This window comes from Bos indicus x Bos taurus, chromosome 16 (genome assembly GCF_003369695.1).
Source record: "Bos indicus x Bos taurus breed Angus x Brahman F1 hybrid chromosome 16, Bos_hybrid_MaternalHap_v2.0, whole genome shotgun sequence".
Taxonomy (NCBI): domain Eukaryota; kingdom Metazoa; phylum Chordata; class Mammalia; order Artiodactyla; family Bovidae; genus Bos; species Bos indicus x Bos taurus.
In genome coordinates this window covers 33051604-33066201 of record NC_040091.1, presented here as the reverse complement: position 1 = coordinate 33066201, position 14598 = coordinate 33051604, and the positions used below count along the sequence as shown (strand labels likewise).

The window sequence follows — 14598 nt, the reverse complement described above, 5'->3', positions numbered from 1 at the left end:
TCCCTATTTCCCTGAGGATGGAGTCCTTAAAAATAGCTTCATGTTCTGGCTCCTGCCTACATCTCCAGTCTCATCTTCCTTCAGTCTCCCCTCCACCAACTGCTCGCTTCTACCCCACAGCCCATATATTCCACCCTCCACTTGTGCCAGAACTGTTTGCAGTTTTCCAAAGGCACCTGATCCTCTCTCTTGTCCCTGGGCCTTTGCACCAGTTGTCCGCTTCACTTGTAACAAGATCCCTGTCTTTCTTTATATGGCTAATTGTTACTCATTTTAAGCCTCTAACATTTTAAGCTTCCTGAAATCTTTCCTCACTATGCCTAGCCACTCCCCAACTCCAGTCCTATCCACTGTAGGATAGTAGGAATTTAGCCCCCTTTTATTATTTACCTTACTATTTTAGTTGGTAAAGAATCTGCCTGAAAGGCAGGAGACCCAGGTTCGATTCCTGAGTTGGGAAGATCTCTTGGAGAAGAAAATGGCAACCCACTCCAGTATTCTTGCCTGAAGAATCCCATGGACAGAGGAGCCTGGCAGGCTACAGTCCATGGGGTCGTACACGACTTGGCAACTACACCACCGCCACCATCACTATTTTAGTTGCTGTTTCTTGTTTGTGTTCTTCACTAGACCGTGAACTCTTTGAAGGGATGGTCGTGGTCTGTGTCTTGTATACTGATGCACCCCCACACTTTTGTGCCTGGCACAAAGTAGTTATTTAAGTATTTGTTGAATGCTCCTCATGTAGGGCAATGCCATGGAATGGAAAGGACACCAAAGTTACTGCTAGCTGTGTGGTGTTGAGCAAATCTCTTAATCATCTGAGCTTGAGATACTTCATCTGTCAAACAACAATATCTGCTCCATCACCTTGCCTTAGAGAATTATTATGAAGAATAAAGAAGTCAGTGCGTCAGACTCTGCTTTGTAAAACAGAAAGCACAGACGCTGGAAGATGATGAGATGGTCAGAGTCTGTGGTTTTGTCTGTGAATGATACGGAAGGTGTAATAGAAGCAGGCAATACTGAGTCTACCATACCCTCCTTGGCCTTGAAGGTTAGTTTTCAAATTATTTTGGAGAAACTAAAAGAGAATATTTTTGGAGGCAAAAATATTTTTAGGAAAGTTTCTGTTAATTATTTCCTTCCTCTTGTGTTTCTTCCTTTGAAAGAAATTGACCTCTTTTGTTTCTGCTTCCTTTCCCAGAAGTAACTCATGCTCCGATCTGATAATTCATCTTTCAATATTGTACTTAAAATTGTGATACACTTTGCAGTGAAGAAAATATAAATAATTTTCTCTCAGAAACATGCATGATGCATATTTGAGGAAGTAGGGACTGGGGCTTCCCAGGTGGTGCAAGTGGTAAAGAAAACGCCTGCCAATGCAGGAGATAAAAGAGATACAGGTTCAGTCCCTGGGTTGGGAGGATTCCCTGAAGGAGGACTTGGCAACCCACTCCAGTGTTCTTGCCTAGAGAATCCATGGGCAGAGGAACCTGGCGGGCTACAGTCCATAGAGTCGCAAAGAATCAGACACAACTGAAATGACAGCACAGCATAGGAAACAGGGATTACTGAATCCTAGTCCTTTTGCAGCAGAGAAGGCGATGGCACCCCACTCCAGTACTCTTGCCTGGAAAATCCCATGGGTGGAGGAGCCTGGTAGGCTGCAGTCCATGGGGTCTCGAAGAGTCGGACACGACTGAGCGACTTCACTTTCATGTTTCACTTTCATGCATTGGAGAAGGAAATGGCAACCCACTCCAGTGTTCTTGCCTGGAGAATCCCAGGGACGGGGGAGCCTGGTGGGCTGCCGTCTATGGGGTCACACAGAGTCGGACACGACTGAAGTAACTTAGCAGCAGCAGCAGCAGCAGCAGCAACAGTCCTTTTGCATTTTCCTTTCCCGATTTGTTCTATACCAGGATTTCTCCATTTGCGCCAGTGTGAGAACATAGTCCTTGTTAGTGGTAAACAGGTAAAGGATTTTGGTTCTTCACAAAAATGGAAGATATCAGGCTGTCTACTAATTTTACTATTATTTTTATTGTTATTGTCAATAACAATAACAAAACCAAATTAAATGATTGGCTAAAATAGGGATTATTTTACCGCATTTTCTTCTTCTAATCAGTAGACAGGAGGATCCTTAAACCCTTAAGGATACTTAGTATTTTATACTCCTTAATAGTTGTTCATTCATTCATTCACTCATTAATCATTCATCAAATATTTGTTCTGTACAACTGTATTCCATGCACTATTCTAGGCTCTTGGTATAAATTAGTGAGCAAAACAAAGATCTCTATTCTTCAGGTACTTACATTCCAGTTAAGATGTACATGTCTTATCTATCCTAGAAGTCTGTGACCAATTTGAGGCAAGAGATGTATTTATGTGCCTTTTAATATTTTTGCACAGGTCAGTTTATTTCTTTAAGGAGGATACAACTAATTGATGGTGTCATTGTAGGAAGAAGTGATCCAGTCGCATATGGGGCAAATGGGAAAGGAGAAGGAGAACTAGCTTGGAACTGGGCTATCAAGATGGATGTACTGTGGGTATTAAAAGACACACACAAATATATGGATAATTGAAGTAAGACTCTTGTCACCCTTTATCTCATTTCTCTGCATTGCTGACAGAGTCAGATACTAAAACTTAGAGATTCATATGTGCACTCTAGATGTAGGTAGGCCTGAATTTCCTGGCTGTGTCCCTTAATAACTGGGTGACTCTGAAAAAATTGTATACCCTCTCCAGGCCTCAATTTCCTCATTTATAAAGTAAGGATAATAAGAGAACCTACCTCTTAGAGTTGTGTGAGATTAATAAAAGAATGCAAAAAGAACTTAGCTTATGCTAAATATTAATAAATAACATGTTACATGACTTCCCTGGTGGCTCAGAGGTTAAAGCGTCTGCCTGCAATGCAGGAGACCTGGGTTCGGTCCCTGGGTCGGGAAGATGCCCTGGAGAAGGAAATGGCAACCCACTCCAGTATTCCTGCCTGGAGAATCCCATGGACGGAGGAGCCTGGTGGGCTACAGTCCACGGGGTCGCAAAGAGTCGGACATGACTGAGCGACTTCACTCACTCACTCATGTTACTAAAATTATTATTAACCTTTAAAGATAGAATTTTTCCTGTCCTATTTCCATAAAGAATCTTCGGATTTAAAGAATTAGGTTACTTGTTCATGGTCACATAGGTAATAGGAGGTAATAAGGATACTCTACTATACTTGGACACTCTAGCTCTGTGAGTTTTCTGCTGTACTCCATTGCCTCTTAAGATGTGATTTTCCCAGAATACAGAGAATCAATTGAAAAATGGTGTGTATGCTTTTTTTTTTTTTTAAAAAAGAAGCATTAATAGGTAGATACCACTGTATATAAAATAAGTAAAAAACAAAGATTTACTGTATGACACAGGAAACTATATTCAATATGTTGTAGTGGCTTATAATGGAAAAGAATCTGAATCACTTAGCTGTACCCCTGAAACTAACACAATATCATAAATCAACTATTGTTCAATTTTTTAGATAAAGCAAACCTATAAGGAAATATTTAATTTTAGTTACTCATAGATTTGCTTCCCATAGTAGATTCACAGCTTTGAAAGCACTTTCTGTGTATACAAAGTTCAAGGAAATGAGTATGTTTAAGATAATGGATTCCAAGTTTCTCGCTATTGAGAAGAATGTTACACTTTGAGAAAGAGGGAAAACTAGGTTCTGTCTATGTTACTGGATTGGAATTAGAGACATCAATTTGAATGTGTTATGTTTATATTCATATAAAGGCCCATAGATAAATATTCATATCTATACATTTATATGTACTTTCATACTCATATACTGGCTCTGTCTACTAAGGTGACCTAGAAGCCAAGACTTGTCAGGGGCAATGATCACCACCTGGTGACACATCTTGGATTCTCCACTAAAAGGCACAAGAGCTCCTTGAGCGAATGCTGACTCCAAGACTGGTAAAGGACAGAACAAGATGAACCTGGAACAGCTTACGGAATAGAAAGCCAACAAGTGCACAAGAATAAGATAGTATCATATTAGTAAAATAGGCCCCGCTAGAAGTATTTACACTGAAAATTGGTAAGCACTGCAAATGCTTACCAAATAATTGATTAATTGTTTAATAATTAATAATTGATTGTTACCAAATAATTGATAAATTGTTTAATAATTGATTCCCCACTCCGAATCAATTATTAAACATTTTCCAGGACACCAATAACATCAACCAAGTGATCAAAGATGATATCACCATTATTGGGACAAAAGGACATCCTGTATCTTAGCTCCCTGCTACTTCTGTCTATAAGTCCATCAAGAATGGCTCTCATCTAATAGGCATGTTGTAAATGGTCTTATACATTTTATTATACCAATATGCTAATGTTACAAAGCTCTCTGTGTTTTACTCTAAAAGGGAAAAACACCTTTTAAGCAAAAAGGGTTATGTGTCTGATACTAGAATTTCAGTCACTCGTAGAAAGATGAGTATAAACATGGCAGACGGGATTGGGGCCCCAAATCACTGCCACCACCATGTCCTTCTCCTCAGGTTATTCTTAAGGCTTTCATGATTTCTGACCCACACTCACTGGTGAACTGTAGGATCATTGGAAGCATTTAATCCTTTAATGTGACTAGTGAAATTAAAAAAAAAATCTATCTAATAAATCATCTTTGTTCTGTAACATGGATTTTTTTTTAAGTAGCAACATTTAAAATAAACAATACGGAAAAGCTGTGGATTAGAAACATAAAGTTAGTTCCTCAATTCCATTCTATTCAATCCATTTTTTAAAAATGGGATAGCAAATGACGTTTTGAGAAGATATAATCAACCAGAATTATAATTGTAAAAAGGGAGTACCTAAACCTCTGTGTATACTTAGTCATATTTGAGACTCCAGAATACTGCTCCCTCCTTTTATTAATAACTTTCAATTCTTATCAAGTAAGCATCGACATGACCCGCACACGCGTGTGCTGCCACAGGCGATGTGGATAACTTGGAGAAAAATGTGGATGTTCCAATTCTAGTACATTTGCTCCTTTTTAAAGTCAGCTCTATTGAGGTACATTTAAATATAATAAAAATCACCAATTTTAAGTTTGCAATTAAATGTGTTTTGACAAATGTGCACAGTTACAGAACCATCATAACCATGATAGAGAACGTTTCTATCAATCCCCAAAATTCCCTTATGCCCATCCCCTACCTCCAGGTCCTTGAAACACTCATCAGTCACACTATAGATTAATTTTCTGGAATTTCATGTAAATGAAATCATAAAGTATGCCTTTTGTGCCTCTTTAAGCATACTGTCTTTGAGATTCACCCAGGTGTTATATGTAACCTTTTATTACTATTTTATTACTACCACTCCTAGTATTCCATTGTAAAGCTATATCACAGTTTATCTATTAAGCAGTTCATGGACATTTAGATTATTTCTAGGTTTTAGTTATTATGAATGAATCTTTCAGCATTATTTTAATAACAACTAAGAAATTCTGCTCTACTGCCATTGCTTTTATTCCAATTTGTAAAATATGTCTAACTATACTGCTACTGCTGCTGCTAAGTCACTTCAGTCATGTCCGACTCTGTGCAACCCCATAGAAGGCAGCCCATCAGGCTCCACCATCCCTGGGATTCTCCAGGCAAGAACACTGGAGCGGGTTGCCATTTCCTTCTCCAATGCATGAAAGTGAAAAGTGAAAGTGAAGTCGCTCAGTCGTGTCCGACTCTTAGGGACCCCATGGACTGCAGCCTACCAGGCTCCTTCATCCATGTGATTTTCCAGGCAAGAGTACTGGAGTAGGGTGCCATATAAGTTTGGTTAAATGAGATTATCAGTATTTTGAGTGAGGACTGAATGAAAACCAGTAGGGGAGGACTGGCCTAGCTATCTTTCATGAGGCTCTCACACCCAGCTGGAATTGACCTCTTTCTATGCTTTGATAGTTTTATTCCCTAGTACCTTTTTTATGGTGTATTTCACCTTTTATTCTGGCCATTTTGAATTTCCTATTAGTGTAAGGACTATGCCATATTTACCTATCTTCATTTGACCTATGCCTAGCAGAATGTCTTTCACGTAATAGAGTTATGTTAAATATTAAATGAATTGTTTTGGATTCTTCTCTGATCATGTCTTTGAATGCCCAGATAACTTCTAATAATTCTTTCAACCCACTATTGCATTACCTAAATCAAAATACATCAAATCCCACCTCTGCCTTTATAGCATTTACAGTAACCTTTGAGCAGATTTCTAACGCTTTATGGCCCCTCTTCTTTTCCCCAACTATAATGTGAAAGAGTTTGATTAAACAACTTTGAGATTCCTTCGCATTTCTAACATTTTAAAGTTGTATTTAAAAAAAAAAGAAAGAACCTGCAGGGAAAAGGGGCAACATAGAAGGAAAGGAGTATATAAAGAAGGTAAGAAAGCAGGAATATGCCATTTTTTTATGTAATTGAAAGTAAAATGTGTCGTTTCTTAAAAAGAGTAAAAGTTGGAGAAGGAGCCAAGAAACAAAAGTTGATGTGTAACAAACTGTTGGTAGAGTATCCTTTTAAATTGTTCTATGAGGAGAACTACAATAAGAATGATTCTTTTCTCTAGGAGATCAATAATCAGGTAACTCCTCATTCTGAAAATGACTGGTGAGATTGACAACTCCTTTGTGTAAGTGAACCATAAGCCCCAGTCTACAAACGGCAGTCCCAGTTATGACTGCCTTAGTATAATTTATTATTAATTACTAATTAATATAATTAATAATTTTTTTTACTGCCCATTTTGCTCTCCAGTGGGTATTGGTTTTGAACACTGCATTTTTTGGTCACCAAGTATTGGGAGTCTCAGAATCCTAAGTCTCTGTCTTGGGGATGGTTACTCAATGAAAGAATCCAAGGTGCCCTTTTTAAGCTGACTCTTTGAGCAGCAGCATCTCCAGCTGGCAACACCATTAAACATCCTCTTCTGTACTCTTCTCTCTCTCTCTCTTTTAACATGTTTGGAAAGTTTTTGCCTCAACATATAAGACCTGAGCAGATTCTGCAGCTTCACTTAAAGACTGCAGCCTTCTTTCCCCTATGGCAAGTATGTAAGAACATCCATTCATTAATTGTTCACTGCCCACTTCCTATATGCCACATACTGAACTGGGCTCACAGTGTGTATAGACAAATAGGACAAAAAGAGACAGACAAGTAAACCAACAACCGAACTGTGACAAATGTTATCTTAGTAGGATGCATATGTACACAGGGCTTCCCAGGTGGCTCAGTAGTCAAGAATTCACCTGCCACGGCAGGAGACATGGGTTCTATCCCTGGGTCAGGAAGCTCCCCTAGAGGAGGAAATGCCAATCCACTCCTATATTCCTGCCTGGGAAATCCCATGGACAGAGGAGCCTGGTAGGCTACAGTCCATGGGATCGCGAAGAGTTGGATGTGACACTGAGTGACTAACACCTTCGCTTTCTTTCATACTGATGTCACCTTGGGGAAAGAATAGTTAATTTAGGAGAAGGGGGAGAAGAGGAGGGAAATATTGAGCAGGTCCTAAAGGAGTAGCTAGCATACATTGGACAAGGATGACACAGGAGTTGGTGGAGGGCAGAGAAGGGTGAGAGGGGTGTGGAGATATCCCAGCAAAACATAGAGACATGCAGTTTTCCATGGCCAAAAAATATGTGGTATGACTGGAGAGGCAAAAAGTGGCCTAGCCCGACTCCACTTGCTGCAATATGCCAGTTTGGAACTGAGTATGAGGCAAGACCTTGGAGCCAGTCCAAGGGGTGTTGTTATTAAAAGTACCAGAAGGGACCTTATTTCACATTTAGCGTGGCCCCCCAATGATCCATTTGAGTGAGGTGTGGGTGTATTTTCATTCTGGAATTTTATACTACAACATTACCACATGCATTGACCAATTTCAATACAGACTTTCCTTATGTTGCTTTATAATTAGAAGCCAGTGATTTGAAGTTCCACAGCGGTACATAGACTAGTAGTGATAGGTTTATGGGATTGTTTATTTTTAGTTTGGCAAAGACGAGACAGTAAATCTCTCAATTAGTAAACTAAAGCAGCATGGATGAGAAATGCCCACAAGGAGATTAGGAGTTAGAAATAACTCAGCCAGTTAATGGAAGGAAACTTTCATATCACCTACCCATATTTAGAGTATGAAGAACCCACCTAATGTGTGTGTTTGCATGAGCGTGTGTATTGTGTGTGTGTGTGTGTATGTACGCTTGCACACAGTGTCAGTATCCACAGTGGTGCCAGAGATGAGGTCCTTTGCATTCTTCCGGTTCTGTTTAGGAAGTTTATCTCTTTAGGAGTCACTGTGATTGGTATAGACCTATCCACTGGTCAATATCCAGTCACAGTGGGATGAGCTCTCGTCTTTGACTACAGAAGCTTCTCATCCTGCAATTCTTTCAGTGTGACCCCAAAGAGATTTTATTATGAAGTTCTGGGAGACATTTTTCATTTTCATATTTATATTCACATTACATGGCCTAATGTGTGAAAATATTTAATGAAAGCATGCATTTCTGCCTCTAGATAGAACCTCCTACATTATATTTGAGATTCCATATTAAGTTTGGGAGGAAAAGCAGAGGTGATCCACAAAGCTTAGTTTCAAGAATTTAAGTTTTGGGGTGTATTGAGTCACACTGTATTGATCCTATAACTTCAGGATCTTTAGGAAATATTGACCATTCAGGAGAAAAAAGATTAACTGGCGACCAGCAACAATGAGAATGTTATAGAAAATAATGTTTGTGTTTTAAAGTTACAAAACACCATTAATTCAGTTGTCATGATATTTTGATTTTTAAAGTTGCTTATAAGGTAAGTCCATTTGGATTTATGGCAGGTATTAAACATTGCTCAAAAGGTCCTTTGAACTCCCCCCTGAAAATTGGGAGTCTGTGGAAAGATTGTTGTCTGCTTATGCTGAACAGTTTACTCCATATCAGCTCTCTGAGGTCTGTAGGGGAAATGATGGGAGTTAGTGCATCTGTAGATTAAATTTCTGTCTGTCTCCTCTCTGCCTTGTAGACTGGAAAAAGATAGCATTCAGCAGAGCTTTAGCAATGAAGCAAAGGCCCAAGCCCTTCAGGCCCAGCAAAGAGAGCAGGAGCTGACACAGAAGATACAGCAAATGGAAGCCCAGCATGACAAAACTGGTAGGTGGTAGGGAAAGATTAGAGCCTGGGCACTTGCTCACAAGCCAGGCCCACGCCTTACTGTGAAATGACATCAGGAACACCTGTAACCTTTGGCTGGCCGAAGGGAGCAGATGCTAACTACACCGGAGATTCCGAATTACATATTAGTTAGCGTTTAAAAGAGAAAATGGAAAGTATTGCCCACTGTCTGTTGATTTCAGAGTGCTGCTCTCACATCTGTTGCACCATCTGGATTATGAGTTTATTTACCTGTGTTCAAGAAACGTAAAGCTGAGAGAGACCACAACAAAGTAGAAAAACAAAGGGCTTGTTTTTGGCTGGGTTTTCAGGCACACATGTTATATAAAGAAAATAGCATCAGAAGCTCTGCGGGAAATGCTCTGAGCTTACAGTTAGAGTCTCCTGAATAGCACTGAACAGTTCCCACAGTACACACATTATAGCTACTCTAAAAGCCTAATGAGTTTGCTTCAGCATCCAAACTGGAGAAAAGCTTTAGCCATTAATCGGTTCTTAATTCACTGTCGCAGCTGGATGTAATTCAGTGGCTCCAAATTGATATGTTCCTTTATTTAATCTTTGCAGCTTCGAACATTTTTAGCATTTGTATGATTATCCCACCTCCCCCAACCCAGTCTAAAGTGATGTTTAATCCTTTGCATTCTTCAAGTTCTCACAACTGCTGTTAAAATTCACTAATACAAGGCATTGACCACAGCTGGCAGCTTGGCTAAAAATTGCCATCTTTCATCACATTGGCGCTATTCTGCAGGCTGAGTTGGCCAGTAACTCTTTACCTTTAATTTGAAAGTAAAATGCACTTTGAAAATAGGCAGTTTGATTTGTTCAGTCGGAGCATTCTGTAGTTCCTTTCACTTTTGAGTTGTGTGTTCACAGACAGTGTTAGTCAAAACAAGACAGTGTCAGTCATTATAATTCCACACCACATACTCCAAGCTGATTGTACTATTAAAACGAAAGTTTAATTGATCCTGTCTCTTCCAGAAAAATGTTGCTTAATTTTAGTGTCTTGATTTATTTTGCTTTGTATGGTATATGCTTTTTTGCCAGTCACTATCGAAAACTGAAGAAGAAAGGGCCTATTAAACATTTCACCTAAAGATAATTTTCATGTGATTTAATATATATTATATTTGATAACATGGTAAAAAAAAAAGGTGTTGCTTATAAGTGAAAAATTGCTAACATAAAATTCATTAAATTATTTATTTGCTAATAGACAGGCAAATGTCATATTGATCTTCATAATTCACCCATCACTTTCAGTAGAGATTTTCTTCTCACAGCGTTTGGCCAGAAGAAATGAAAATTTACCAGGCTTACTAGTTGTTTTTCCACTAAAAACAAAAGGAGGAAATTATAGGATAAATTATTGTTTGCCCCCACTACTAGAAGGATTCTGGTGATCAAGGAGTCTTCGGCAGTATCTCTGAATACTAGACAAGAGTATTAACTGAGCCACCATAAGAATACTTCCTTGTATTTTGTACAAAAATGCATACTCTCTTCAGTTTCTTTGGTCAGATCTCTACTGAAGCTCACATTGTTGATGGAAATATAAGGAAAATTATGTATTTTTCTTTTATAAACAGAGAAGTATATGCAAGGTGGGGGTAGTGAAATCTATCAGCAAATATGAAACATAAAGCATGAATTACAGTCTAGAAAGACTTCCTCAATTATTTTAGTTTTGAATTATCTGATTGTGATAAATTTGACATTCTGTTTAGAATAAAATTTTCAAAAGAAGAGTATATTGAAAATTACAAAGATAAAAAAATCTATGGCTCCACTTGAGGTATTTGACAGTTATGCGCATGTTAAAATTTACACAAAGCTGGTATGATCAGAAAAGTTTCTGGTGTGTAATTACTAGGAAAATAAATGTCTCACAAGATTCAGTGTCTTGCCAGATGAGCATCCCTTTGACCTAGGACCCTAAAAGTGATCTAGCGGCTTACAGGAAACGTGCGGTGGTCAGTCTTGCTGCTTTCACCACTGTGCAGTGCACTGCAGAGCTACAGCCATAAACACCTGATGTTTACAGGAGGGTTTATTGTTATTTCTAGAAAATGAACAGTATTCATTGCTGACCTCCCAGAATTCGTTTTTGACAAAGTTGAAGGAAGAGTGCTGCTTGTTAGCCAAGAAACTGGAACAAATCTCTCAGAAAAGCAGGTGGGTAATGTTATTTATGCAGTACTTTCAGAGCACTGTTTATGTGAATGCTGTGATTTTTTTCCCTAAAAGACAGCATTTCCACTGTTTTAGAGTCTAATGTCAAAATTAGATAGGTATTGACATATTCTGTGTAAAAAACATTTTCTCTCTATGAAAATTTTCTTTATTGTCCATATAGACACCTCAGTGTTTTTTCAAAATTAGGTATACATACTATTATTTGACCTTTTTAAGGTTCAGAATTGAAAACTATAAAATGTTAGAACACACGGGTCAAAATGGCAATTATTCTAATAAAACATACAGGTGGGTCAAGCAGTTCTAAAGTCTTATTTTAATATAGTCAACATGTTTTAGTCCATTATAGTTCTCCATGAACACATAACAGCTATCTTTAAGTCAAATGATAATAAATAAAATATGTATGTATAAAAATTAAAGTAGATGACACTTTGAAATAAACCAAAACCATCTTTTCTCCTAAAATTGTTTTATTTTAATAGAACAGCCATCGTTCATTTTATAGGTATATGCTCTTTTATAAATCCATTGATTGAGATCTTAGTGAATTTTTTCTGTACATTGTTCAATCATATTATCACAATAAATGAATTATTTCTATTCTAAATTCTAAGAAACCTGAGTTCTCATCTTAGTTCTGACAGTAACTGTATAATCTTGGAAAAATTTATTTGGCCTGTTTGAACTGCGGTTTCCTCTTGCAAATGAATGATGTTGAGCAGAATCGCTTTGACTTGAACTCAAAAGAAATCATTCACTTAACTAGCTAAAGTATCGGTTACAATATAACCTAATGGGAAAATAGTATATCTTCTCTTTTATATTGTTTTGAAACTCATTTATATTATCAAACAGCGAGCAGTAGGGCTCGGCAAACCAACTACTGGCTTAGGTATGTCATTCAGAACGAATTTCTAAGAGGATCAGAGTGTATCTAATCACTCTGAGCCCCATCTTGGGTTCCTGCATCAATAATCTGGCCTAGTTTGTGGAATCCCCATCCCTGAATCTTTTGGAAAATCAGAGCACTTATGAATCCAATTCATTCTGCTCACAGGAAGGCAGAAACTCCTATAACCACCCAGAATGTGCTCTGAGCATGCACCTTCTTAGCGAATACTAATTAGATATCTTATTTGGGAAGAGAAAAGGCTCAGAGTGCCAAAATACCCAATATTTCCAGGAAATTTGACAAGGAAACCCAAATAATTTTGCCCTGGAGGAGACCCTCATATCAACAGGAAGTATTCTAACTAGAAATATTTGATTTGCTTCACATAGATACAAACACATTAATAATTTAAGAAAAAATTGAGCCTTAAAAGATTGTGTTATCTTAATATTGCTTTGGGATTGATTACTGATTAATTATCTTGTTGTCTAATTCAGGTATATGAAAGAGAAAGAGAAGCTATATGCTTGCTTTATATTATTTAATTCTCACAACAGCTTGAGACATGAATTATCTTCTTTTATGGATGAGGAAACCAATACTCAGAGCATTTAAATAGCTAATAAGTAGGCACACTAAAATTCTAACTTAGATATTTCTGGTTCCAAAGCCTACATATGACCTTTCATAAGAATAATATCTTACATCCACCACAAAAGAAAATCCAGACCAAAGTAATTATGATGGGAAAGTTTAGGAGGGAAAAATTAACCTTTAAATTTCCGTGGAGCATACTTGCGTACGTGAGGGTTAACTGTGAGCCTGGGTTAACCTGTGCCGTGTGCGCTAAGGCCTTCTTTTTCCTGCTCTAGGTCTGTCAGTTTACCCTCGTCTATGAACTTGAACCTCAGCCTCTCTTCTCTTCAGCTCCTCTCACTTCTGAGTCTAGCTCCTGACCACTACTTTGTAAATTGAATGTATTCCTTTATGTCTGATACAGAGCTGGTGCTGTGCTGTGCTTAGTCGCTCAGTTGTGTCTGACTCTTTGCGACCCCATGGACTGTAGCCTGCCAGGCTCCTCTGTCCATGGGGATTCTCCAGGCAAGAGTACTGGATTGAGTTGCTGTGTCCTCCTCTAGGGGATAATCGCAGCCCAGGGACCAAACCCAGGTCTCCTGCATTGCACGTGGATTCTTTACCATCTGACCTGGTACCCAGTACATACTGAATGATTGAATGAATGAAACAAACAAGCATGGTGTTACCCTTTGTATCATGATATGACTCTGGTTCCAACACTATTTCTTTGTTGATGATGGGCAGTGTGCAATAAAAAAACACTTCAGAATTCAGAAAGAATAAGGTTTGAATCTTGCTTTGCCACTTAGCTTCATAACCTTGGGTCCCTGGCTTAATTTCTCCAAACCTCAGCTTCTCCATTTGTAAAACCCTTTTAAAAACTATGATACAGGATTTCGGTGGGAATTAGAAATGTAGAGAGGAAGATATAGGTATACACATAGCACTAACATCATGCATGGCGCATAAAAGTATACAGTAGGTGCTATTGCTGTCACTGATGGCATCATTTTAAGGGCCTTGACTGGCCATGAGGATATCCCTTCACTAGCAATTATTGCCTTTGCCAGGGTCTGAGTGCCATAATTTGCTGACAGACATAAAGTCTATACCACAGTGGAAAACCTTTCTGAAGGCAATGCAGGATCAGGAAATTGTAGATTTGGTTGTGTTTCAGGTCCTGCTCTGGACTTTGTCTTGTAAATCTGAAGAGTTAAAATATGCATCTACTGTAACTTTATAAGTTGATTCCAAACTAAAACCTAGCAAATAATAAAAACTAAATAAGTTGTAACTTATTATCATTACAACATTTTAGGGCCCCTAAAATTTACAAAATATATGTTTTGTGTGTCTCACAAGAAATTAGTAGATAGGATCAGTTGTGTTTGGGGGTTTCTTATTTGTTTGTTTACTCTTAATTTCTCATCTCACTCTGGCTTCCTACATGAAAGACACTCCATTTTTTTGATACTATCTTTGTTTTGAAAACATCTATAAAACTTGTAGGGCTCCGAGTATTTCTTTTAAAATAGAACTGAATTTATGAAGCACTGTAAAGCTCTCCAGTAGTGAGCCTCTATTTCAGTTCAGTTCAGATCAGTCGCTCAGTTGTGTCTGACTCTTCGTGACCCCATGAATTGCCACA

The 14598-nt window shown here is 38.2% G+C and overlaps 1 protein-coding gene across 11 annotated transcripts in view; it reads left to right on the top strand.

Moving 5' to 3' along the window:
• SDCCAG8 (serologically defined colon cancer antigen 8) overlaps positions 1 to 14598 on the top strand; it is a 251399-nt gene that overhangs the window by 160123 nt on the left and 76678 nt on the right. For 10 of the 11 annotated variants that reach the window (XM_027564711.1, XM_027564710.1, XM_027564706.1 and 7 more), the window contains 2 exons: positions 9126 to 9253; positions 11347 to 11455. The exons of the other annotated variant lie outside the window; for it this stretch is intronic. In XM_027564711.1, coding sequence (XP_027420512.1) covers positions 9126 to 9253; positions 11347 to 11455 — 237 coding nt within the window. The remainder of the gene's footprint in view (positions 1 to 9125; positions 9254 to 11346; positions 11456 to 14598) is intronic. 11 annotated transcript variants of the gene reach the window in all.